The sequence below is a fragment of the Cricetulus griseus genome, assembly GCF_003668045.3.
Source record: "Cricetulus griseus strain 17A/GY chromosome 1 unlocalized genomic scaffold, alternate assembly CriGri-PICRH-1.0 chr1_0, whole genome shotgun sequence".
Classification (NCBI taxonomy): domain Eukaryota; kingdom Metazoa; phylum Chordata; class Mammalia; order Rodentia; family Cricetidae; genus Cricetulus; species Cricetulus griseus.
Window position 1 is genome coordinate 99,108,887 of NW_023276806.1, and position 27,846 is coordinate 99,136,732.

At 40.4% G+C, this 27,846-nt stretch overlaps 1 protein-coding gene across 1 annotated transcript in view; it reads right to left on the reverse strand.

Moving 5' to 3' along the window:
* Positions 1 to 2,670: 2,670 nt before the first annotated feature.
* The window catches only part of Foxo1 (forkhead box O1), a 79,869-nt gene continuing 54,693 nt past the window's right edge, over positions 2,671 to 27,846 (reverse strand). The window contains exons 2-3 of the mRNA XM_027394946.2: positions 6,358 to 7,709; positions 2,671 to 5,765 (exon numbers count right to left, since the gene is read on the reverse strand). Of these exons, the coding sequence (XP_027250747.1) occupies positions 6,372 to 7,709 (1,338 nt within the window). The 3' untranslated portion in view covers positions 2,671 to 5,765; positions 6,358 to 6,371. The remainder of the gene's footprint in view (positions 5,766 to 6,357; positions 7,710 to 27,846) is intronic.

The window sequence follows — 27,846 nt, forward strand, 5'->3', positions numbered from 1 at the left end:
AGACATTCCTCTTTTACTTCTTACCCACCACACTTCCCTTGCCAGGATGAAGGGAATTCTCTTGAAACTGCTAAGCTAAAATCTTGTCAAGTTTATTTCAGCAGCAAAATTTCCAGTAACATTATGTACTTTTGAGAGAATTCTGAAAGCTGCTGTCTGGAGACAGCTTATGGAAATGATATATAAAGGATAAGTGCTGGTACAGTAGAGCTTGTCTACAACCCCAAAGCCCAGGAGGCTTCATTTCTGAGGCTTGTGAACACTATAGACATGTTAAAGGCCCAAAATTGTCATTGGAATGAGTCCATGAGGAATAGTTGAAGGTAGTTTGAACACTTTCTCAGCCTGAACTTCCCAGGCACCAGCAGACACCCTCCCAGCTGACTTATTGAAAGCCCACAGGCGTAAGGGCACACACCTGTCATTTCAGCAGTAGGCAGGTCAGGTCGCTCAAGCTCAAGTGCTACATGGTCTACAAAGACTCCATCTCACTAACTTCTAGACACCCAACACTGTGGGTTAAGTTAAGTTGGCTCCCTTTAATGCCTGGTTTCCTATGTACTATCTTCTCCCTTAAGCCCGTATATACAGGTTATCACCAAAGCCCCTTTGGGGAGGGGTGGGGGGAGATGGAAACCTTTTGACTAGAGGTTGCAGTATTTTTCACACTCGCATTATGACTTAAGTGTATGCAAACCTACTACAACATCAGAGCCTAGCTATAGGCCCACAGGCCTCTATTGAGCACTGTTCTACAATATGGTTTAGTGTGTGATGATACGGACTTTGGAGATTTGTACTTAGTCTCTTTCTAAACCAACCATAACAGCTGAGAGATTAGTTATACCATTGACAGGTCATTTCAGCTATGGGAGAAACTGCAGCCAGGGCAGAGTTCTGTACGGTTGCTGGTCCCCAGGTCAAGAGGCAACCCCTGGGCACACACATACAGATGCTACAGTTATCTCTAGCCCACAGCAGGACCTAAGTGCTGTTAAAAATCCTGTCTCCTGCCATTTATCGAGAGATGCCTGAAATGTTACAAGGAGCTTGCAGGTTTCTGAGTTCTGTTAGTTCAATCAAGGAGGCCTATATTAGGTTCTGTTAAGTCTATACAATCAAGCAGGCCTACATTTGGTCCGGATCAAAAGTTTTCAAAACTCTATGCCCAGGAGCCTCAGTTTATACAGTTTGTTACTGTTTGTTTTTCGGTTCTACATACTGGGCTTTTGGCTACCACATTTTACAAAGATCTGCTGTTGAGAGCTGGGGGAAGTCCCAAGCTGACCTTTTGCTGTCTAAACATGAAACACAAGAATTCCCCTTTCTTTGTTACTTTATTACTTTAACTCACTCATCTATTTGCTTGTCTGGTACAGACAAGGAAACAAGCAAAGCCTTGTTTTAAAATATTGTCTTAACTATGTTAATTGAAAGCAACTGTTTCTCAGGCAATTTTTGAAAGAGCAAATACACAGAAACCTCTGCTTTGCAACTATTGAGATCCTCCTCTTTGGGTAAGATGTAAATTCAGGGGGATCACCTGGCCTTGGAAAGCCATCAAGTCTGCCAAGTCACCTTGTGTTTACTCTAACCAGGACCCTGCTCTTGCCATGCCCTACTAACTCATTTTCAGTCCACTATTAAAGGTTTATAAGTTTATAATTACTGACTTGAATGAGGTTTTAGGCATTCCAAGACTTTTAAAGATATATATATATATATATATATATATATATATATATATATATACACACACACACACACACACTTTTTTGAGACTCGTTCTATGTAGTCCTGGCTATCCTGGAACATGCCATGTAGATCAGATTAGCCTCTAACTCACAGAGATCCACCTACCTCTGTCTCCCAAGTGCTGGGATTAAAGGTTTATGCCTCTATGCCAGACTCTAGAACAGTGAGTTGTTCCCAGCCTTCCTAATGTTGCATTCCTTTAATATTTCATGTTGTAGTGACTTCCAACCATAAAATTATTTTTGTTGCTACTTCACAACTAATTTTATTTGTATGAATCATAATATGTCTGATAGGCAACCCCTATGAAAGGGCCATTTGATCCCGGAAGGTGTATCCATCCACAGGGTAAGAACCATTGCTCTAGATGTTAATTTTTGTTTTTCGAGACAGGGTTTCTCTGTGTAGCTTTGGAGTCTATCCTGGCACTCGCTCTGTAGACCAGAATGGCCTGGAACTCAGAGATCTGCATGCCTCTGCCTCCCAAGTGCTGGGATTAAAGGTGTGCACCACCAATGTCAGGCTTAGATGTTAATTTTATATTGCACTTTTTCATATCAGGGACCATGATATGGTCCTATGGGGATGGTTCCCTCTTTCTTCCAAAGGAAATGCATGATTTGAATAACCATTACTAATGGGGTTGACAAGGTCTAACGAAAGTGCTTTGGTAGCTAAATAAAAACATTTTTTTTGCGGGGGAGGGTGGTTTCGAGACAGGGTTTCTCTGTGTAGCTTTGGAGCCTAACTATGCTGGCAATTGTTCTGTAGACCAGGTTGGCCTCGAGCTCAGAGAGATCCTCCTGCCTCTGCCTCCTGAGTGCTGGTATTAAAGGTGTGCATCACCGACACCCGGCATAAAAACATTTTTGATCAAGAGCTTCTTTCAAACACTAAGGAAAGAAACACACCAAGCCACTTAAAGATAATTTATGTACATTTATGGCTTTATACAATTATAGTAAAGATTGTTCTTGTATCTGTAAGTACATCAACATCATCATCAGGCACTTCTCAGCTAGTATCAGAACAGGAACATGGAGTCTGCACTGTTACTCAATTCAGGTGGTAAAGTGTGTGGGAGGGTGTGACTCTATCCTGATGGGACTTACAAGGCTATCACTGGCCACAGTGCCAGGCATTTTGTTTGCATAAACCACAATGCACAGTATACTGCATGATCATTCCCCACTTGAAACCACAGAGAAAAATTTCTCTTAAAATCAGTTAACTTATAAGAGCTGTAACTAAGAACTTGTAGGGTTTTTTTTTTTTGGGGGGGGAGGAGGAGTCATATATTCAGCAGTTGAATAAGTTCAAATTGTACACCTTTGGGGAACTGTTCCATTTTCAGTGTCTATCCCTTATTGTTATAGTCCAGGATTTACTGTTCATCAGGATATAATATTTGCTAATTAACTTAGACTCATGTCCAAACAGAATTTTCCATGTCATGTATCTATCACCTAAATATATCCCATACATCTATATTATGGAAACAATACATCTTTATATTTAAAATATCCAAGTAGCTTTATAATACAATATGCTTTGAGTAACAGTACAAACCAAAGGGAATAAATCAACCAAGGCTGCATAAGTGAAATCATTTCACAAAGCAATCATGTACAATAATAGACCAGCTGCTCTAGAAATGGAACATTCTTACAGAGAAGGACTCCCAGAGGCCACATGAAGTTTGCTTTTCAAAGAGACAAGAAGCCCTTCCTGGACTTCACTGTACCCAAGACAACTACCCATGACTCATGTTATGATCTAAGGAAACTGGGGGATGAGATTTACACAGCTTCAGGAGGAAGAAACACCCAAGTCACTCAGTGACATTCTTCAAGTCTACCACTGATTACAGCTGTAGCTGCCTCTGTGTCGAATGATTAAATGCAGAGGCCCTTTCTGCAATGGTGAAGAAATGGTGCAAGAAAGAGGAAAGTGAGACCCAAGTTCTTTGACATCAGTAAGTTCTAGTCCATTTGTAGGAGGCTCTGCTTGGAGGAACTAAAGTTTCTAAAATGAACCCTGTTTTGGAGTGCCCAAACAACGACAATGATTGGTTGCCAAAAAAAAAAAAAAAAAAAAAAAAAAAAAAAAAAAAAAGTCACAGTGGGAAGCTTATGACATAGCTGGTCAACTGTGAAAATCAGGAACATTTGTATTCTTGTTAACGTGCACAGAGAATATACTAAGCAAAAGCAAAAACTAAGGAGAGGTAACATACTAAAAACAGCAAATTTGATTTGGTTTGTGTACAGAGAAACCAGGCCTTCTCAAGAAGGCAAAGAGATGCTGCTGTACTCATATTCCTCACATTGTGGCGGCTTTGGGCATTCAACAGGACTTGGTAATAATGTTGACAGATAGGATAGGAGGCAAACCTGATTATCCTGGTCTGTCAGCTACAGGTAACTAGAAAGTATTACATTTAATGTTTGAGATAGAAATTAGGCTGCTCAAGGCTGAAAATAACTCAAATTCTTAAGCTAAGGATTTCAAAATAAATGTACACTTATAGCTGGTTTGTTTTCAAGTTTATTGTCTCAAGTTTTTAACTAGTTCTATTCCATGTGGTAGCCACTACCTGTAGTTAAGAGTACAAAGCACTGAAGTCCCGTTTTCAAACTTCCTTCTTAGATGTACACTGTTCAGAGCCAAAGAGGGATGGAAACTGAGAAGTGACATGATTCCTCAGGACACAACCATAAAACCACCTCCAACCTGGACCAAAAAATGAAGAGTTCAGAGGAGGAGGAAACCCCAGTTAGACAAGGGAACGTCATTCCAGATGAAGGTCTCCTTTCCTGACCTACAGACAGGAGACCTCCCGAAGGAGCTATAAGAACGTGACATGGGGCATCCATCTCAGGACTTGATGCTATGCGATGCACACAATTCACAGGGTAATAAAAGCAGGTGGAATTTCTTTAAAATACACACATAAAAACATATTAAAATCTTCTACATACAAAACACAAAGTTTCTGTAAATATACATCACTTTCCTGCCCAAACAGGGCCAGAAATGTTGCGTATGCAAGTACTAATTACAATGATTTAAGATTAGTCAGAAACATCAGCAGGTAGCATCCCAAAGTGTACAAACCAGTTAAGCACGTATAAAATTAGTACTAATCCAGTTAGAAATACAAAATGAAAATTATGAATGCTGCCCCCAAATACCTGATTCCACAAATTTACAAGCAGACAATGTAACAAAGTAGACTCTAGTTTTAAGAAAACATTACAGTTCAATATCTATTCCAAAAATGATCATGTCCTAACAATAACATCAAAAGTCATTTATCCTGAAATTAGAACCATTTTAAGGTGTTTGTACAAATTTGCAAATAACAAATAAACAACAAAAATAGAAAAGACCTGTACAAAGCTGGCACTTAATCTTATTCTGCCCCAAAGTTTGACAAGTCCATTTATTTATTCAGCAGATTGATCACAGGCTACTTGGTTCTCATACGAATCCTGTGGAAGATGAACAGGTTCAAAGTCACTCAGCAGAGGTGCAGAATGGAGATCTTAGTTCGTGATTCATCACCTTAGCGGAACACAGGTAGTACAAAGCAAAGTTTATCAAGACACAAGACCATCACAGTATTACAAAAGAGTATAAACTTTCCTTGGACCAAGTAGATATTAAAAAACACGCACACAAATACAATTCTGTGTCTACTGCATATATACAAAACTTGAAAGCACGCCAGTATCTGAAAGTCTTTTCTGCAATTATATGGTGTAGTGAGTTTGGCACTTCATTGTAACGATTCCCAATGGCACAGTCCTTATCTACAGGAGCACATAACCTGCAAACGCTGGGCAAACATCCTGTACAGGAAAGTGTTTCTGTTGCCAAGTCTGATGAAAGGAAAATAGGGATTTTTTTTTTTAATCAAGAAAACTAAAAGGAGGGGTGAAGGGCATCTTTGGACTGCTTCTCTCAGTTCCTGCTGTCAGACATTCTGCAGTTCTTTTAAATGTAGCCTAAGGGGGAAAACACACACAATGAAAATACAGTCAAATTCAATTCAATTGTATTTAACCAACTAGAGTGTCAGGTACACTTGGGAATGGGGGAAGCGACAACTTTCTCAAACAGCTCCAGAATCATTAAACAGGGGAAATTCCTCATTATTTAAAATAAATAAATAAATAAATAAATAAATAAATAAATAAAGGTGGGTGGGGACCTTTGGCATCTGATTTATAACAAATGTGTTCATTTATTCAAGGGCTGGTAGAAAGGATGAAGCCATCTAACAGTGAAAAGAATGTTAAAGGAATCTGCATTCTATTTTAGCCTCAAAAGGAAATTTGGTAAACTGGTGGTGATAAATGGTACAGAAGCTTCTCTGCAATGCACAATTAGGTAATATTAGAAAAAAGCCTAGCATAATCCCAGGGTGTAGCTCTGCCAGAGTGCTGCCCTGGGTTAGCTCCCTGACACCACACAACCCAGGTGTGGTGGGGATCTCAGGTTATAGAAAACTCTGTCTTTAATTATTTTTTAAGGTCTAGCCATAGAAGAACATGGTCCTGTGTCCCCTTCTAAAAAGGCCTTAGTGAATGAACTTACCTGCTCACTAACTCTTAGCCTGACACCCAGCTGTGTGTCGTAGTCTTGACACTGTGTGGGAAGCTTTGGTTGGGCAACACATTATCAAAGTTAAAATCCAAGGTATCTCCATCCATGAGGTCATTCCGAATGATAGATTCCATGTCACAGTCCAAGTGCTCAATAAGCACTCCATCCAAGTCACTTGGGAGTTTCTCCTGGTGGAGGACACCCATCCTACCATAGCCATTGCAACTGCTCACAGAAGAGTAGCTGCCCAGGGTATTCATCTGCATGGGGTGGGGCAGAGGCACTTGTAAAGGTGTCTTCATGGGAGTCAAGCGGTTCATGGCAGATGTATTAGGCATGGTGTTTACCACATGGGGCAGGGCACGTCCATTGACTGAAGATGTTTGTTGTGAATGTCCAGGGTGGGTGTGGGAATTGGGGTTCATCATTTTGTTATGAGATGCCTGGTTTCCATAGGCTGGCATGACTGAATTAGGGCCCATCATTACATTCTGGCCCAGGACCCGAATGTTGGGTTGGGCCACTCCAGGATCAACTGGTGACATAATGTCATTGTGGGGAGGAGAGTCAGAAGTCAGCAACTCTTTTAAAAGTCCTGGTGCACAGTTATACTGGTTCAATCCTCCATAACTGGGTTTGCTGTCCTGAAGGGTCTGCATAGGCATCTGGGGCAAGGGGCTCATGCTGGATTGGCCATAGGTGTACTTTGAGTAGTTTGGGCTGGGTGAATTCAGACTGGTGTTTGGCGGTGCAAACGAGTAACAAGGTGTCTGCTGCATCATGTTGCCAGGTGAAGACTGGGTTGATACAGTTAAAGATGTTGGGGATGAGAGAAGATTGAGATTATCCAAAAGGTTTTCCATGTTTTCGGGATTGCTGATTTCAGACAGACTGGGCAAAGTAGAACCCATCTTTGCAGCAGAAGGTGGATATACCAGAGAATGCACATCCCCATCTCCCAGGTCATCCTGCTCTGTCATGATGGGAGAAAGTCTCCCACTGATCGTACTAGCATTTGAGCTGGTTCGAGGACGAAATGTACTCCAGTTATCAAAGTCATCATTGCTGTGGGACCCAGGACTTGCAGGCCATTTAGAAAACTGAGACCCAGGGCTGTCCCCAGGTCCCTCCTGCCCGGGCTGGAGGGATGCTTTTTTCTTGGCAGCTCGTCCCCGGCTCTTAGCAAATTTACTGTTGTTGTCCATGGATGCAGCTCTTCTCCGAGGGGATTTTCCACTCTTGCCTCCCTCTGGGTTGAGCATCCACCAAGAACTTTTTCCGGTCCCTTCATTCTGTACTCGAATAAACTTACTGTGAAGGGACAGGTTATGGCGAATTGAATTCTGTAAAGCAAAACAGTATGTCAGGAGTACAGTACATGCTGCTTGAAAAAACTTATGTTCAATAAGGATCATATATACAATTTTCAATCTGTATAGCCCAACAGTTCTTTATTTCTGAGGAGGGCAAATGTACCATGGTACTTATGCCAGAGTACTTATGTGGAGGTCATAAAATAACTTTTCAGAGTTTCTTCTCACTTACCTTTACATGGGTTCTAAAGATCACTCAGGTTACTAGGCTAGGACTGTGCAACAAGTGCCCTTACCAACTGAGCCCACTAGCTCTGAACAGTAGTAATAAACCCACTATAAAACATCTCAAATTGGTATAAGAAAGAAAACAATTTTTCTTTTAAAAAATATCACTTATGTCTCTAATTAAATAAGCAAACTGTATTTTCTTTTATGTAGATATATTATCCCACACAGCCATGTTTCTTTTATACAGTTTTGAACCTGTATCAAAAACAAAGCCCTTTCCGATTATTTTCAGGTAAAATAAACATCACAAAGTGATATATTCTCTATCACTGGGCCCATGAGATCACAGAATGGAGAAATAAAGCAGGATCTATCCCTATTCAGGAACCAAAACTGCAGACAGACATTCGCATCCACTTGTAGTCTCAGCACTTTGGAGGAAAAGGTCGGAAGCCAGTGTGAGCTACCTAGCAAGACCCATTCCAAAAAAAGGAAAAACAAAACAAAACAAACAAACAAAAAAATCTACGAAATTAATACCTAAGTTCATCTATACTTTGAGAGTCTTTGTATCAGGCAAATAAAAAAATAAGTTATTCTTTTGAGAAACATTTAAATTCAAGAACTTTTCTAACAAAGAGCAGAAAACCTACCAACTTCAGGACCCTGTAAAAGAGGGTGCACTTTATCCAGAGGAACAACATGAAAGGAAGCAGGGTAAAGAAAGCAACCTTAAGTGATGCTCCTCTATTCCTAATTCAGTGGGGGTGTGGACAGGACAGTAAAACTTAGTCCTTAGATGAAAACAAGGAAAGTCCAGTTTGACTTTTGAATTTGGGGGAGCCTGTGGCCCACATCTAGGGAAGTGAAAACACTTACCCAAGGAGGTACCTTTTCTTAAGCTTTCTGCCCAACACAGTTGCTACCTATTCATTTGGCAGCTGAATTGGGTTCTGCAAGACCCAATCCCAAATCCAGGAACAGAATTCTGGGTAGTTCACAATCTTCACAGCAGAGCTATGCACATGGCTGCTCAACTCTTAGGCCTTCTATGCCAACTGAGTACAAGTCTTAGCTGCTCAAATATTCTGTGGCCCCTCTTGGACCACAAAAAGACTCTAGCTAGATTTGTGGTCACCCTAGGAGGCAGCCACAATGCCCACATCCTCATGCTGTTGACAGGGAATGAAGGTGCTCATGTGCCAACCATTGTACCAGAGCAGAACATTACAGGGTCAGACTTCCATATGACCCCAACACATTCATGTTTCATGTCTTTTCTCAACAAGAGATGGAAAACAAAAGGAGTGTAGTGGTAACAGTGTAGTGGTAATCTCACTTTTAAAAGACAAAAGTCAGAGAGGCCCAAGAGAGCTTGGAAACCCACATTTCAAAATGCATTCTGCACTATATTCTGCCCAAGGATTGCAACACAACAGCTCTGTGTCAAGTCCTTTTGCCAGCATGCATGGCAAGGGTGGATCAGAGATGGCCTAACAGGAGCTTTCTGGTTGGATGGCCAGGCAGGTATGTGGGTTTGTGGCAGTGGTTTGTTCTCGTTCTCTCTCTCTCTCTCTCTCTCTCTCTCTCTCTCTCTCTCTCTCTCTTTCCTCTATGACTTCATTCTATACTCCTACTTATGATCTACCCCAACTCTAGGACCATTAAGAGGGGCCAGGTCTTAAACTCCAAACATCTCCCAAAGAGATTAAGAAATAATTTCTTTCATGTTGTATCTCAATCCCATATATTTAAAAAACCTCACTGTCCCCATCTCCCTATTATCCTGTCCCCCACCCTATAACCCTGAGCTATGGCTTTGGCTGCCATGTCCATCAACACCAGTGACCAAAATTCCCAATTCTTCCTTCAAAGCAACTTCCTTCAAGTTCTGCAAACCTGCATCCCACAATGCTTGAAGTCTGGGCATTTGTACAATATTCCATCATGACAATTTTGTTCTCTGAATACAATAGAGACACAGATAAGCTCTGATGAAACTTCTAGAGGAAAGGAAGCTTGACTTGTGTCCTGTCACATTTAGTTAATAACAAAGGGGAGTATGGGGGAGGAGACTTCCCAGAGATCAGCTTCCTGATTGCCTGCAACTAATGGGGGTGGGGGTAGGGGTGGGGATGGAGGTTTGGGATGGGGGGGCAGGGAAACAGCTCTATAATGCCCAGGAAGATTCTGCCAGACCATGGCAAGCACACATGGGGGAGGGGCATTTTCAATAGGACTGAAGAAGACATAATAATAATGAAATCTTCAAAGAATTTAAAAACAGCTCACCAACTTCAGGGTTAGTATCTATTAACTGCTTGGACTTTTTGTTTTGTTTTGGCCATAGCAATTCTTTACTTATCAAAATATCACACTACATATTTTGTGAGGACATTTCAGGTCACTCTGAGCAACAGTTGTATACTAACTTTGCCAACAATTACCCCCCCATACACACACAGGAAAGAAGTTTGCTGTGCAGAGCTTGTTTCATAAATTCCTGTTTTTCATGCAGCCAGTGAGACATTAAAGAAGGAGCAGGGTGTGGGGCAGTGTGTCCACAATTCTCTGCTGAGCTGCCTGCAACTGTTAGAGCTCTGATAGTGTGCTCTCAACCAGCACTATGTAAGGAAAGCGACAGTGAGAACCAAGGATTGCATACCTACCCAAACCCTATTTTGTATGACATCATTAGATGGCTATGGCAGGGTAAGCTCTCTGTACTAGCCACACTGCCTTACAGTCATCTAGCTTTCTAGGCCCAGTCAAGTCTCAGCCACATTCCTGATGCTACCTGCATGGCTGAATACTGCAAGCAGTACAAGACATTCCAAGGCATCCAGACACAACAAGCTCTGCAAGTAAGGTAGACGGAGACCCTGGTGGACCTTTGATGCTCAACCTTCTCTGCTCTTGAGTATTCTACCCTACATCCTCTATAGACTTAAACACATCCTCTAAGTTCCTTAAACACAAGAAAATAAACTTGCTTCTAATCTCCAAGTCTCTAATAGATGTTCTGCACAAAAGATGAATTCAATAAACCTTTGTTGCCAGACACCCTGAAAACATTACAGGGTAGATGTGATGTCTTACTCTACATAGCTATCCATTCATATTCTAAATTGTAACAGCTCATGGTAGGACTTTCCCATTCAGCCCTATCTCAAGACAGTCCAACACAAATGAGGTAGTACATGTAAAAATGCTTACATCCATCAATATGAAGTTAACACTACTAGGATAACAGCACCTTTGGAATAAATATGTTTTGCACTTGTTTATATCACACACACACACACACACACACACACACACACACACACAATGACTTTCCACTGTCCCCAACTAATACAAGGCATCTCCACTGGGACTATTTTGACTGAGATCCACTGTTCTGTCCTAGGGCGGAAAATCTAGGCATTGTGTGGAAGGGGGAGAACCCGGGGCACACAGGACAGGTTCATTTTGTACCTTGCCCTCCCCATCCAAGATGCTTTTATCCTCCCAGTCTAAGGCAGTCACTGAAGTGCAGAATATTTAAAACTTGTATTTACTTCGAGGTTTTAAATCTCATTTTAAAATCTGTGTCTAACAATATGCTGCAGAATGCACACAATGAATGTAAACTGCATAAATAACTTGATGCCCCATCAAAACGGGCATGTGATTTAAACAAAACAACACTGAAGCCACTCATCCATTGTAGATTTCTAGGAATACTGAATCGCCAACAAAAATCAGGAGAGGAACTGGCTGTAAGTCACTCTTCTCTGTGACTCATCCCTCAGGTCTGTGTTGAAAACTTGCCCCACCCTCCGCTTACTAGTTTCAGCTCCCCTCACTACTGGTGGATCTGGTGCTTCGTAGGCATCTCTCTTCATGCAGGTCCTGGCTCCCAGGATCCTGGAGTCTGACTTAAGCCACAGCCTGTGTGAAAGCCACTACCTGCTAGTCAGGGTCTTCTTATATTTCTTTCTTTCAACTTTCCTATTGTAAGCACACATTTGGTCTTTCTTTTCAACCAAGAACAACCAACCATCAGGCAGCAATTTATGCTGAATGTATCTTGTTCACAAAATCCTGGCCTTTGTACCTTATACACAGGCTCTTAATTCATGATTTACTACTATGGCTACATTTCATTCCACTCTTGAAACAACCCTATAGGGAGGACTACATATAGACAGATTCTACCCACTCCACTTTAGAAACGGAGAAACCAAGGCAGACCCCTCTCCCCCTCCATTAGATAGAACTCAAAGCAAGGCTTTGTGACTTATGACTCTACTTACAACACTACTGCAGGTTGACAAAAATTACCTCTTTGTAGTCACTTGCATTAAGAATTAAAACAAAGTACTGAAGTTATATGAATTTACCTTGAGGGAGTACAAATAATTCCATCTACTACTTATAAAACCCATGATCTGCCTTAATGGCTGATAGGTTTACACAACACAACTTGCTTCCCAGTGGGCTCTTCTTTATGACAGAAAACCACAGCAGCTGTAGTATGAGTTTCAGGTGTGCATTGTCCTATGGAAAGCCTATGTAAAGAGGCTTTGGGGACTCACAAGGAAAACAATGGTCCCCAGAGACCCTCAGCTGTTGAGAACTGCCACCTGATTGCATGGGCAACCAACACAAAGAACCTCAATGTTCTGAGACAAGAACATATGTCCCAAAAGTTCCCACTTGTAGAAATTCTGTAAATTCTTTCAAAAAATGCTAGACAAACTAGATTTTTCCAAGGATTGAATTTAATTTCTCTTCCTATATTTCCCCAAATAAAAACAAACTAAAGACTGAAAGCAGCAAAAATCACTATTCAATAGAGTTCCCAACTTGAGCTACTGATGACTTAAAATAGCTTGTAAATGAGAAAGAAATCATGTGACATTTACTCAACAGTTTGCGTGTGCATGTCAAAAGATATAAATCTTCAACAGGGTGCACATAATTTGGCTCAAAAACATGTTGTAACAGAAGATTTGCTATGGACAGTTAATCCATGCCTTTCCATAAAGATGATTTCATTTTCCAAAGCCTTCTCTTCACCTGAGCACCCTGTTAACCATTATCTGTCTAAAGTCTTGGCATTTCTCTGGTGATCCCAAAGCTGTCAGACTCATCATCCTAAAGGTGCTAACACAAGTTAAAAAGCAACTCATTTGGTCTATATTCTGAGACAATGACCCTCTTCCAGGCCATCCAACATATAACTATAGATTGCTAAACTGATATGGATTTACGTTTTCTTCTAAATTGTTTTCTTACTCAAATCATTCCAGAGTAAGGGAAACTACTTTCAAGTAGTCTTTCACTGAGCAAAGGATGTGGGAGATTCTGCTGTCATGTAGGTGAGGGGACTCATGGGTATCCTGGGAAGCCTCCTGCATTTGGGAGATGCCTGATGAGGTAGAACCAAAGGTGCTGGCCCTGGAATTAGTCTGAACTGGTCAACCCAGCATCAGTCAGTTGTCTAGTGAAGACTGGCTCTTAACATGTGTCAATATCCATGGATATCAGAGGACTACCTATCACCACGCATTAAGGGTTTGGGATATCATTTTGCATAAAGTGAGGGAAATAAACTTGCTATTTTGTAATAGGAAGTAAAGGAATATATAAACAGGAATTTTTAAGCCATCATGAATGGTTCCAACTTGATTAAGTCATTCATCACAAGCTTCCTGTTTAACAGGCTTCCTCATGTTTGTTTCCATGCCCTCACAGCTGAACAGCAATCCTTGTGTTTCTCTCCCCCTTACAAAGATTGTAGATTTAATTCTCAGAGTGTTTAGCTTATTTTTTGGTGTCTTTGGAAGCCTATGTCAGAATGTCAACAAGATTGCTCCAGGAAGGGGAAGACATGCTAGTTGAGAAATAAAGATAATATCTGAGATAGCAACTATGAGGATTATGCCTTTTCTCAAATACTGATCATTAGGATTACTCATGGGCATCACAAACTGTGGATGCAATTTTGACTTCTTAAAACTGTACTGCAAAGGTCCGTACAGAGTGGAGCAAATCCTCCATGAGTGAAATCCTGGCTGAATGTGTATTTTGACATGGGAACGGTCTGCTGAGGACTCCAAAACCAACTGGCCCATAGGAAATTGACAAAGTCATTATCCATATAGGCCATGCTCGAGAGGAATGGTAAAGCTTTTCTCTGAAAGGATTCTCTATTCCTACCAATTCTCTAAACAAGGCCTCATTTACATTAAAAAACTTAAATTGTACAGAAGATGGCATCACTGCCAAACAGCAGCAGTGGTCACCAGAGAATAGGGGAGTGAGACCTAAGAAAACGACTTGACCCATCCCATGCTAATGTGGAAGAAAGGGTATGCTTTCATATTCTCTGAAGGTGTGGAAGAGCCACTTTTGTCCAGTGAAGAGCCTGGTTTCACTTATGAAGAGACCTGGAACTGGGAAACAACTCAGCAGTTCTATTTCTGAGATGTCTGGTAATCATATACATAGAGATAAATCTGGTCATGGAAAAAAAGCTTACTGGACTTACAGTCTCAGAGCACAGCTTTTCAATCCAGCAGCCTGGCCACATTCTTCCATACCTATTTAATGACTCCCTTTGCTTTGAGGGGTACTGTTCTAATCACCTGGAGTCCCAATGGGTTCCATTCAATTATTTAATTATACAGCCCTGAAATTTAAGTATCATTTAAATTGGTGATCACATGGATTAGCAATACATATGCATGACAAAAGATCCTTCATATAAAAACAGATATAACTATAAATTGACTTGGGTCCATCTCCTGGTTGAATAGACTCAATAGTGATACCAAGGATATGGTCTAATTATATTGCCACTTTCTAAAAATACAAAGGCTTATGGTCAGATTATTTCTCTTGTTAATATTATAAAAACAATCCTTGATGAGCTTTGGGACTTTAATCATTTTAACCTGTAAAACAGTCTTTTGTTGGTACGAAGTGGCTGTTATGCTCTTCCTTACCATCTTTATAGCCTAATGTGGAGCACTGGGGTGAACCTGCCCTCAACTAAGTGTGAAGGGAGTGGGTGGGGGATTATAGGAAGCAGAGGAAGTCCTGAATTAGTGAAATTCTGAGCAAATTAGTGAAATTCTGGGCACAGCCATTACCCATATGGGATAGGCAAAGTGAGCAACTGTGGCTTCCTGTTCCTGGGGAGTGGGGGGTCTGTTATAGTCTGAGACTGCTCTTCTACAGAGACTTCCTCCTACCCAGACTAGTTAACCCCTTCCCTTGTGCTATACCTAAACAACATGCTCAAGTTTTAGGTTGCCTGGTAGTGGTAGAATTAGAGAACCCCACCTGATCCCAGCTTCATTGCTTCTGTGTGTATGCGTGCCCACGTGCGTCCTCTCTTCATTCCCTGTCCACCCCAGCCAGGGTTCTGGGACCGAAGCTTGAAGGACATAGCAAAGATCATCTATTCTAATACCATGGCCATTAAACTCCATGGAGAACAGGCCTTGAGCCCCTAAAGCATGAAGGGATGGAAAGTTCAAGAACATACAAAGAACTGCAAGACAGACATGTTTGGGGAGCAGACAAATTAAAAATGACTATTTGTACAAATGACGAAATGTACTATTAAGAAACAAAGATGGAAAGTGTAGGTACCACAACCTTAAAAAGACGGGAGAACAAAGCTCTGAGGTAGGAAATAGTGAAGTTCATGCTTACCAGTTCTTTAGTCAACAGACCTATTTATTTCATACTAAAATCTCCTTTAGTATTTAAGAGCTTAATGTACAGAATGACGACCTGAGTTTGAATCCCCAGAATCCACATTCTAGACACAATAGTGCACACACCTGCAAACCCAGTGCTCCTATGGGAAGATGGGAAACAGAGACAAGAGAATCCCCCAGAGGCTTGTGGGCCTCACTACTCTAGTCATGTGCAGCAGAACACAAAGGGAGAAATCCTATCTCAAACAAGGAGAAGGCAAGGGCCAGCATCCAAACTTGAAGCCATGAGCATGCCTTGATAAGTAGACAACACACTCAGAGATTTGAGAGAAAAAGAAATGAAATACCCCCAAAAGACAAGTCTGAAAATCCAGGTGAGGCTGAAATAAGCATCTTTTAGATGCATCCTCCAGTCTAGTCCAACCACAGGTATTTTATCTTGATCACTGCTCATCTCTGTCAACCAGAGACTGGACAACAAACTACTTGACACTATAGGTTCTGGCCTAAATGCCACAAAATCCAACAAGGCCAACTGTATAAAGTGTCACCAAAGTTATTAAGGTCTCCGTTAGTAGATATAGCTAAAACCTTGGTCTCCCCTAAACTACTACTGTTACTATTTTAAAGAGATCTGCGAGTATTTCAAAAGGAAGCTTGCTTTTCTGGGATTAATTCCATTTCCTTTCACCATGCAGGGTGTCCCTCAAAGCCAAAGCCCTTAATCCTCAGTTAGAGAGGCACAGAGTCCAAATATTGCCAAATCCATAGCAGTCAACCATAATTCCCCTATGCTGGTAACATAAGGAGTCAACCTTTGCAAAACTTCTACCAAAATCTTTGTTTATATGGGTGTTTTCTCTGTATGTACATCTGTGTAGTATGTCTGTGCCTGGTACCCAGAGGCCATAAGAAGGTGTTGGATCCTGGAACTGGTGGAGGTTGACATGCCATGTCGGTGCTGGGAATAAAACCCAGGTCGCCTGTCAGAGCAGCAAGTACCCCTAACTGCTGAGCAATCTCTCTAGACTGCTCACAACACAAACCCTCTTTGCTGCTCTTGGCAAATAGCTGTTTTAAACACACAAGCCTCCACTACAGGAAAGTATTAAGAGGAATCTCATTTGCCGATAAAGTGATTCTGCTGTTTCCTAATGAAAATCTTTGTCTGTTTTACACCCCATACCATTCCCCCCCAATCTAAAGTGTTTTAAAATGTTTAAAAACATTTTAAAACACACAGCTTTAAAATGTAATTAAGTACTTTTATCTATTGGCTACAAGAATTAAAAAACAAAAATATAAACCAAGTAGCACATTAGGACTGATAAAGAACTTTAATTGGGCATAAAAGTAAGTGCAGAGTAGATGTTCAGATCAATTTTAAGGTTTAAAAGTTTAAAAGACTAAAGTAAACTTTGTCAGTGTTTTGGTGCTATCTCATTTATGCTACTCACCTGTGTCAGAGGTGTGTGCCTCAAACTATTTACAGAACTAATAAGAACCCAATGGCCATAAATTCAGAGTAAGAACACGAGCTCTGACAGATTAAAACAATACTTCATTTACAGAATGTCCTGTCTAGAAGTTTATCCTAAAATGTTGTTTGTTGTCTTCAAGAGTCTGAGGAAAATTGTTTTGATACATAGCCTGATTCCTAAGAACTGCTCAACTGCTAACATCAAGGTTTTCTAGAATTGTTGACTATTCTACCAGACACTTAAAACAAGCTGCAAGGTCAGTCTAACAGTTAATTGATCATTTCAATTCCTTTTCAAAGAGTACTTTTCTCTAAATTAATGGTTCTCAACCCATGGGCCACAACCCCTTTGATAAACCTCTATTCTCCCAAATATTTATATTACAACTCATAACAGTAGCAAGGTTACAGTTATGAAATCGCAATGTGAGTAGTTTTATGGGGACTGGAGAGATGGCTCAATGGTTAAGAGCACTGGAGCTCTTCCAAAGGACCAGGGTTCAATTCCCACATGGCAGCTCACAACTGTCTGTAACTCCAAGATATGACATCCTCACACAGAGACCTACATGCAGGCAAAACACCAAATGCACATAAAATAAAAATAAATGATTTAAAAAAAATCAAAGAAAGAAAATAGTTTTTCCCTAGCTTGAAAAGCGGTGTCCTTGGTTTTAAGAATGCTGATGCAGCCTGTGTGGAGAATATAGGCTACAGACATGGGTGTCACTCTTGGGACCTCTGAAATGAAATGGTGTGGTTTTATGTTCATTTAGCCTTTACTTTCTGTCTTATGATTTATAAGACTTGGCTCTGTTCTCCTTTAACTACCTACATCTAAGATGGTGAAATGGGAGGGGGGGACTATTGTTGAAAACAAATTTAAAAGCCTCCTTCCATGAGGTCTACTGTTTTCAAACATTTTATCTATCATTCTCAACACCTGGTACACAAACTCAATTCTTATATTCTGGTGGTTTATCTTTGTATCTCGAAGTCATTATCTAAGATTGACCAAATCTTTCAGGTGTTTTTCAACAGCTTAAAGGAAATCAAGGGAAATAATGTCTTACAATACAACAATGACTTATTTATCATGAACACAGACAAAGTGACACCAAATTACTCACACCTTTGTCAATATTCTGGTATGTTCATGAAAAGAATCCAAGAGCAAAAATGACCCATGGCTGACCTGGACCAAGTGTGAGTCTCAACCAAGGACTCTGATTTCCTTAATTCCCTAGTGCACTCTTGTGAAATGCTGCAGCCACCACCAAACCACATGCACCCCCTGTCCCACCCCAGACACAATTTAAAACAATTTTTAATGGCTAATGACTATTCCCATCAGAACTCAATTGTAAAAGCAGGTGATAGTGCTATGAATGGTACTCTTAGCACACCCATCCACCTTCCTTCTTCCACCATGGGAGAGCCTGTCCTCTGACTTCATTCCTTCCATGCTTCCACAAGGCAGCTGAGCACTACAAACTTTCAGCCACACCTAAAAGTCACAGCTACCATCAAACCAAAAGACATCAACAAATAGTTCGAGTATTTTACAGATGTAGGTCAACTCATGAAGACAGTTGAGTGTGTGCTGAGGGAAGGAGCACTCAATCCACCTGTCAGTTCAGTTTTTAGTTGGATGTGGTGCCTGCATATGCAATGCTAATTGATACTGGTGTGGCCTTGGCTGACAATTTCTGGGAATTTGATGCCAGTCTGGCATATGACCCTATCTCATAAAACAATACATTGAAATTGGCAAGTTTCTAACTCCTGGATTTAAAAGCATCTGTGAAGTTGTAAACCACACAAATCCAAACAACTTCAACTGGCTGAAGAGCACACCAGTCCTGAGAACATGGAGGGGGACTGATGATCAATCTAAGATGCTAGATTTGCTACCTTGGCTTTAGACTTCAATGCAAAGCAACGTAACATTTCTGCTTGGATTAAGTAAGCTTGACTTCAAGATGTAAAGGGAGATGGAAAGAACTGACAGCCGATAGCTGTCCTCTGACCTCCACATATGCCAAAGCACATACTTCTTTACCATCTTCCCCAAAGCTCCCCATTAAATGATGAGGCAATAATTCCAAGTAAAGTTAAATACTAAATATTTAGGTGGCAGCAGTGATGATGGTATGTGGTTAATGTGCTTCATCAAACACTGCACCAAGTGTACAAGAGCCACCTTGTTCTGAGCCCAGATAGCCAATAAGTACAGTACCAAAGCTTGCCAAGGATTGGGCTACAGTCTGTGCATCTTTACCTCACATACCTGATAAATGGTCCTAGAATGCTGATTCTGCAGACTGATAACTTTTGTGCTCTATTTAAACTCTATTTAAAATCCTCTTTGGTACATATCAGAGGCAAAGGCTGCAACTGTCATAACAAACACCCTCCCTCCAGATTTGTTTTCATTGACGAAAAACATCTCCAACTAGTGACTATGTAAACACTTCCTCTGGATTACCCAGTTTCCCAGATAACACTTTTTCTTTTAACTGTGAGGAGAGATCTCTTTCTCCTCTAGCACTTCCAGGTTACTTCCAACATAACAGCACACCATGGTCTCACAAGGCATTCTTCATTGTGTGCTTCAGAAATAATGGTTCCTTTTGTGATGAAAAGAATTCATTTGAGGCATAAGTTTATTTTTAAAAAATAAATTTTTAATAAATTATTTTATGCTGATTTATACACAAAGCAAAGGAAATTAAACTCCACTATTAATTTAAGGATTTTTACTATGTAGGCTCAGAGGACAGACAGGTTAGTAAACCGCTTTTGTGTGCAAGTACAAACACAGTATGGCATGCTTCTCTGCTCTTCTTGACCAATATAAAACAGCACACATTTTGGAAAAAACTTATCTAAACAGAAAGATGGTTGAAGTTCTATGCCTATGGGAAATTGTGATCAAGATATATTATGTACATCTCTGAAAATGTTATAATAGAACTCATTTTATGTATAACTAATATATGTTAATCAAAGTGTTTTACACGATCTAACCCTGACTTTATCTTCTTTGTAGTCGTGACTTTGGACAATTTAATCTAATGTTTTTGCTTTCTTGCTATAATACGAAACACCAGTCCTAAATGCCTCACAGTAGTATTAGTTATAATAGATGCAACTGCTTCAAAGGCATTTGTGAGATGTAAGTATGCCTAGGGCGGAAAGGGAGCTGGAGCTGAAAGCCTCAAAACTGCCCACGTATCTTAGCAAAGAATGCACCTGACCTAGGTACCTAAGCAGCCTGTGTTCTTTGTGGGCCCTGGTGGTAGACATGGGAAGAGTGTTGCCTACTGGTCTTTGAAAGATAAAGAACCAGTCGATGCAAGCCATGTCCGACTACTCAGTGTGAAGCAACTCATATATAATCAACTTTCCTTTCCCAAACACCAGAAACCAAGTTACCAACAGTGTAAGAGGAAAATGGATGAAACTTCTTCTACCTCTTTAAATGCTTAAGTTAAAAGTGTTTAAGTGAGATGAAAGAAGGTAAGTCAGATATGAGAAGTAACAGGAGGAGAAGACAGTAGGTGATTAGCTGAAAAGACAGGATGAGAGAGAATCTTAAGACAACTAGCACAAATAACAAAATAGCCACAGCTACAGCAATACTCAGACAAAGAAATGTTGTCAAGAGCTAAGTGATGGGTCCTGGGCTGATTGGAATTGAGTCCAGAAAAAAAGGAACCCACATACAGGTTTTCCTTATCAATGATGAGTAGAACCCAACTGGGCAAAAATAACTTCTAGTACAGTAAAGTTTCTATACTTTAGACAGTGGGTATCAACCATGACATCCTTGACATCTCTGCTGTACTCCATTTATTTGTAAGTAAAATAAAGTCATTACAAATTATTCATGTTTTGCTAAGTCAATTATTTATGGTTAATTATTTACTATTACTTAAAATTACTTTTAAATTAAAAAAAACATTCGTATGGGTATGTCTCTGGCACACGCTTGCTATGATAAGCATTGGGAGGTCAAAGAGCAAGTTGTGGGAGTCAGGTTTCTCCTACAAATATGTGGATCTTGGCAATCCAACTCAGGTCAGACAAGATGGCAGATGCCTTTAACTCACTGAGCCATCTCCCAGGCTCAAATCATTTAAAAACACATTTTAACTTATTCTTTGCCATCTACATAATTTATACAATGTATCTTGATCATGTTTACCCTTCCCACTGCCACCATCTTTCTCAGCACATCCTTATCCCACTTTACAAGTGACACTGCCTCTGGATGGTGAATGAACTGAGAATTTTCACTAACTAGTTTACCTCCGTGTATGTTGTTTGTTCTGCGGTTGTGAAAGCAAGAGTAACTTTCATAGAATAAACTACACTGTGAAAGATACAACAAAAAACCTATGCCTTTTCCTCAATCATTCATTCACAGGAACAGAATTTCTCTCAAATAGAACCACCTAGTGAAACACACTTACAGATTTGAACATGCATAAAAGCAAATATGAATATATGCATGTATCATATCAAACAAAAAGCTGCACTTTGCAAACTGTATCCTAAGATTTTTACTTTCCTAAGAAAGACCAGAACTTAAGTTGGATGAGGAGGAAGGTTTTACACATTTATGTGGATAAACAGCTTTTTTTCTACATCTATCAGATAAACTTAGACCCAGCTGAGTACTGCTTTTCTCCAAGCTTCAATCTCCCTTGCAAAGTGAAATGATACTACAAATCACTTACAAATATTAGACAGTACTGGTGCAAAAATCTCAAACCTGAGAGTTTTATGTTACCTCCTTGTGCACAGTCCAGGCAGAACACACATAGGGTCCTTAGTGCAGCCAGTATTAGTGGTAGGGACAAAAGTGCAACTAAGCAGAGTGAGAGCAGGAGCCTGCTGACCTTTCACAGAAGCTCCAAAGAAGTTCCCAGAGCACCACTCAGTGCACCACACACCTCACACATTTTCATCATGCTTGGCTAGGGAGAACAGGACTTAGGTTAGGTCCTGTTCAACCTTTTTAAAACCTCTAGAGGAGAATATTGGAACAAATAAAAATACAAAACTAAGTCCGTGGACCCTTTCTTGGAGGGCACAGAAAAGACCATTATCTTTTCTGGGTCATGCCAGAAATCATGCCAAAGCATCACTAGAAATCATGGGCTGTGATCCGCCCCCTCCCTCCCCATGAGCCCTGAAGAGAATGCGTCTAAGTCACAGGGTGAGCACAGTAGCCACACAGCCTTCCCACTTACTGTTGAGACACATGCCTTGACCTCTAAGAGACAAGAGAGCTTACAGGGGGCTACCCTTATACAATAGAATGAATTTCTGTTCAAACTGGGAAACCAGCTGCTCCTTGATCGGTCATCCTTTTACCATCAACAGAACTTTAATTAGCCCCCATCTGCTTCCTGTTTGATGGCACATATCTTAACTTTCACCTGTTTGGGCTAAAGTGCAGCAACTATACCCACTGTAAATAGAAACTATTTTTTATGAACTACAATTTCTTACGTATAGTGGACTATTCAATTAATCATTTCCCCATAAATGTCAATGTTCTATACTAAAAAGTGCAACGAAAACTCTCCTGCTTACTTCTGCATCTTTCCCCCTTCTGTGGCCCTTCTTTTCCACTGCAATTTAATCAGGATTTGATTTTCTGATTTTAGTCTTGAATATGGGACCAGGTCATGTCCATGGACAAATAAGACCACAATACTTTTTTTTTTTTTTTTAAGAAAATTGAATTGTTGACTGAGATTTGTATGAAATAACATCTTTGTTAGTTAAAAAGGGTGGGCAGTCTTACACAGGACTTATGGGCCCACATTTGTCAGGTTAGCCATTTCATGGACTTCAGAAAGCATCCCCAGGCACTCTCAAGATACCAGCTCTGGATGTAGTGGCTGCCTGTGGAGAGGTAAGAATGCTATTTATAGAAGACCAGTAGTATTCGTCAAAACTTGGAGGCAAAATGTGGATACTAAGCCTGTGAGCCTTCCATAAAGCTGAAAGGCAAGAACTCTAGCTGCTCCTATACTTTGTGAAGCTGACACAGGAAAAGCCTGTGGAGCAGTACTATATAGGCTTGAAGCACATTCACCAAGGATTGTAATACCGTAAAACTCACTTTTGCTGGGCATTGGTGGCACACGCCTTTAATCCCAGCACTTGATAGGCAGAGGCAGGCGGATCTCTGTGAGGTCAAGGCTAGCATGGTCTACAGAGCGAGTGCCAGGACAGACTCCAAAGCTACACAGAGAAACCCTGTCTCGAGCCCCCCCCCCAAAAAAAAAAACTCAAAAAAAACCCAAAGCAACAACAACAAAAACAAAACCTCACTTTTGCAAAGGTCTGATTAACTACAAACCTGTAGGCCAGAGAGGGCTCTGCTTATCATCTTCAAACTGCTTGGGCTTACCTACATAGTCAGTACCTAAAACATAAATGCCCTTTGACCAGGCCTCATCCAGGGCTAGCCAACACTGATGCTTACCCCATTTCCCTAGCAGAAGAGAGTTTCTTTTCCCAATACTTGTAAGCCCAATAATGCAACAAAACAATTCCAACTTCCTTTTCCTCAACTTGAAAATGAGTGGTTGCCAGTCTAAGGAGTGGCTGGAAAGCTCTGGAAACATTCTGATACTAGGATTCAGTTGGTGTAGAGGGAGCCCCAGAATTTGTTCTTAACATCCATCGGGTCTGTGAATGTTGAGACCAGCTTCATCATGTCCAAGATTCTTTTCAGCTCAACCATGCTATTATTCCATATGACCATGCTTCAACAAGAAGAGAGTGAAATTCCAGAATATTCTTAAGGAATAATCACATGGCCATCAACTCTAAGAAACATATCAAATAATAAAAGGCAATTTACTAGATTTTTTTAAAAAAAGGATATTCAAGATAAACATGAGGCTATGGACAGAAGCCAGTTAGTTCTGAAGTAATCACCAAAGAAAACTAGAAGCAGCATTAATGAATGTGGAATGTCAGCCTCACCTTTCAATTTCCTGGAATTTTCTTCCCCCGCTTTCCCTTTTAATATTCAGTATTTCCTTTGAACACACTGAGTGAACTTCACAATAGAGTTTGAAAAGATTACAGTTCCTTATACCAACCAGCAAAAGTTAACCTCCTTCCCCCTTTCCGTGTGGGAGAAAACTGTTCAGTCATTCTACCCCAACCAATCATATCAATCCACACTTCTACAATGCAGAAAAAAGGTTAAGGAGTAAAATATTTTTTCTTCTAAATCAAATATTAATATCAACATCAAAAATTATTTATGTTTTTTACAACCCAGCCAACTTCAGGCTAAGGGTGGAATTTATATTTGTGGAAATGAAAAGTGGAATTAACTTTCATGAGATTAAAGCTTCTGCAGACAGCTGGTTATGGGGTTCCATGAGCCTGATTCTGTGAGGAACAGGGAAAGTGGCCTACCTAACCAACCACCTTCAACAGCTCATATATTTAAATGTCAAACTCTTACCATGATGTAGTCTGTCACTTGAGACTTAAAATTGTCTTTCTGAGCTGTTTGGTTCACTGTTTAACTTTAATACTGTTTTAAAAGGGACTACTGATTGAACTAAATCCATCAATGTGTCTTTGAGTAGACCGTGCTCTGTTCCCATTTCTATTGCGGACAAATCTTCCATATATGGAGATACATTTACCTCTCCACTGACTTCAGGGATGTTGCCAAGAGTTGAAGGTCTTGGAAAAATGTGAGCTGCCAGAGGCTAAAACTCTAGATCACAATCCATAAAGTAGTAAAAATCAACTTCAAGAGTCAGGTCCAGCAATTTTTTACATGAATTAAAACACAGCAAGTATATTTCACACTACTGGTAAGTATAATACTATTTTGTAAGGCTCTGGTATCATTTGTGCACATGTACACTGAGTCATACCATAAGACAATTTCTCACTATGCATCAGGCTGGGAACAAAATGAAAAAGCCAGAAACAGAAGGAAACATACTACTTCCTACAGGATATGTTTTCTCCCTCTAAAAGGCTTCATGACAAAGGTCCAATAAAATGGCAACAAAACTTTATGCCCACAGTTTCTATGCCCTGCTCTATGCAAATCTCTGCCAAAATGTTTGGCACCCTCAATGAAAGCTGTAACTTTCAAGGCCTGGGACAGTGAAGGACACCACATTTGACATTTCTGTAACCAAGTGCTATGGCGACAAATACGGTTTGTACCTCAAACTCATGCAAGAGCTTAACCCCTCACACCTTCTTTAGTGGGTGTTAAGAGGCTGAGTATGTAGACTAGGTCATTGGCACAGAAAACCCATGATTGACTTCTGATGGCTCAAAGAAGGAGCACATGGACACATATTCATGCTTCACCATGATTGAGAAAGAGGAGTGCCCCTCACCAGATCTTTAACATGCGGTTTACTTTCAGCCTCCAAAGCTGTACAAACCTATTTTTCTTTATAAAGCGGCTTGCTTTGTCTATATTATTATTGTAATGTAAAATGACTTATATACCAAGTAACTTCTGAGTGTATTCATGTTTTCAGCAAAATGAGCATGGCATGTCACACACATAGTACATCTTAAAAGAAATATCATGTAAACCTTTTATCTGTACAAACAAACACTACCATTCCTCTCAGTAGGTATAGAATTTACTGATGTGCAGTCAGGACAAGGGAGCCTGGCCTCAAGCAGGCGTAAAACATGAATTTCAATTACCCTACAGCTGAGTTAAAGAGATACACCAAATAATCCTCTACTGGAAACACTGCAGTGTGTTTTTAAACTGCAGATTATACTACCACTTAAGATTTTTTTCTCTCTGCTATTTTGCTCAGCATATTATAAAACTGAATCTAGGACTGAAATAGCAGATTGCCTTAAGAGCAAATGACAATATTTGTACCAGAAATGTTGGCAACCAGCAGTACAGATGGGTTTCTGCACAACCGTCTTCAAACTGGGGCTCTAAGAATAACTCCACCCACTGCTCCAATGTTAAAAGGATGAAACCAGGCAGAAGGGCTTATTATTCCATACTTTTCTTCTACCCCTTCTTCTTTAGAAAGCATGTGTGCCTGTCCAACCTCTGCCTGGGAAGATATCCGAACAAAGACAACAGTGGAAACCACAGTTAAAGGAAGGCATTAAAAGGTACTGGGAGCTTTGATTATCCACAGGAAGACACAAAATGACAACCAAAAGTACTGATTAGCCAAACTGGCTACAACAGTTTAATCTTCTACTTTCAAATGCAAAAACAAACAAATAGATTAATCCCAAATTGTGTTTGTCTCTCTCCAGAGCTGGATTATCCTTGGTTGAAGAGTCAATTAAAAAGTATTGTTTGCCCAAAAAATTAAAAATAAAATCCAGACTAGACAGAAGAGCTTCTATTAGCCGTAAAGATCATGAGAATGGCCCACATTAGTGATGCCTCTTTCCAAGACTTGAAGAAAGAGCCACCTTTCAATAAAGGAATCAGTTGTTTATCTTGTAACATTTCTTCATTGCTTCTTACTTTTGCCAACTGAGAGGTAAAGCTCTTCCTCCTCTCCATTCCCTTGCAATTTCTACTAAATGTTCTGGAAAGGCAAATGGAACAAAAATCTTCACTTACAAAAGACACATTACAAAGCCTATCCAATTAAAATGCTGTCTCCATCAGTCACAACATACTTTCCTCCTCTGTGAGACTTCAGGCTGACTACCCAGGGCAAGCCATAGAGGTCTTCCATCAGAAAGAAAACCAAAAAAGGACCTTTTCTAGATAGAAATTACATTCACACTATAGCATGCAAAGTACATATCTTGGAGATCTGGAGATATTAAGCACTGAACAATTAACAAAAGGCTCAGATTCAAATACAATTTTCCACTTAAGCATGCATCCATTTATCAGTAAAAGCTACATGTAGAAAAACATGGAGCTCATTTCCCATCCTGTCCAAATGACAGGATAGGCCACATACTGGCCAAACAAAATACTCTCAACTATATGCTCACCAAGAGCAGGTGTGTCTGCAAAACAGACCTGTCTACTTTCTCCTGCAAGCCTTACTTCTTTACCTGAACCTGAACACTGCCAAGGGTGTCAAGAGAAACAACGCACAACTCCATAGTTCTCTTTCTTATCCATTAAGTGGAAAGAAAAGAAAAATGGCTAACCTCCTTCATAATCACTAAACCAAAGCATCTAACAGAATCAAGACCATGGGGGGAAAATTCTTAATCTCTGTGATCCACCTTCACAACTTTGTATTTGAGGGAACTTACTTTAATGTAACAGGTGACCTTAAAATGAAACCACACCGATGATAAAATGGCCAGGAACCTCAGACTGGACAAGTAATGGGCCTAGGGAGAAAATCTACTATTACTTTGCTAAAGGACCACAGCAATAAAATGACTCCTAAGAACATACTGCTATGCACATAGAGCAGTGCCCTCCCTCATCTTTCATCTGAGAAGTTTCTTCTTGTAGAAGGTAGATTAAAACAGAGACCACAAGTGAACAATGTACAAAGACTGAGAGACTTTGGGGCACCATCTTTTTCTGTTTTGTTTTGAGTCAGAGTCTCTCTATGTAGCCCTAGCTGTCCTGCAGTGTGCTATGTTGACTAACCTGGCTTCAAACTCAGAGATCTGCCCATCTCTACCTCCTGAGTGTTGTGCTGGGATCAAAGGTGTTTGCCACCTAGCTGGAGCACTCAGTACTCAATGG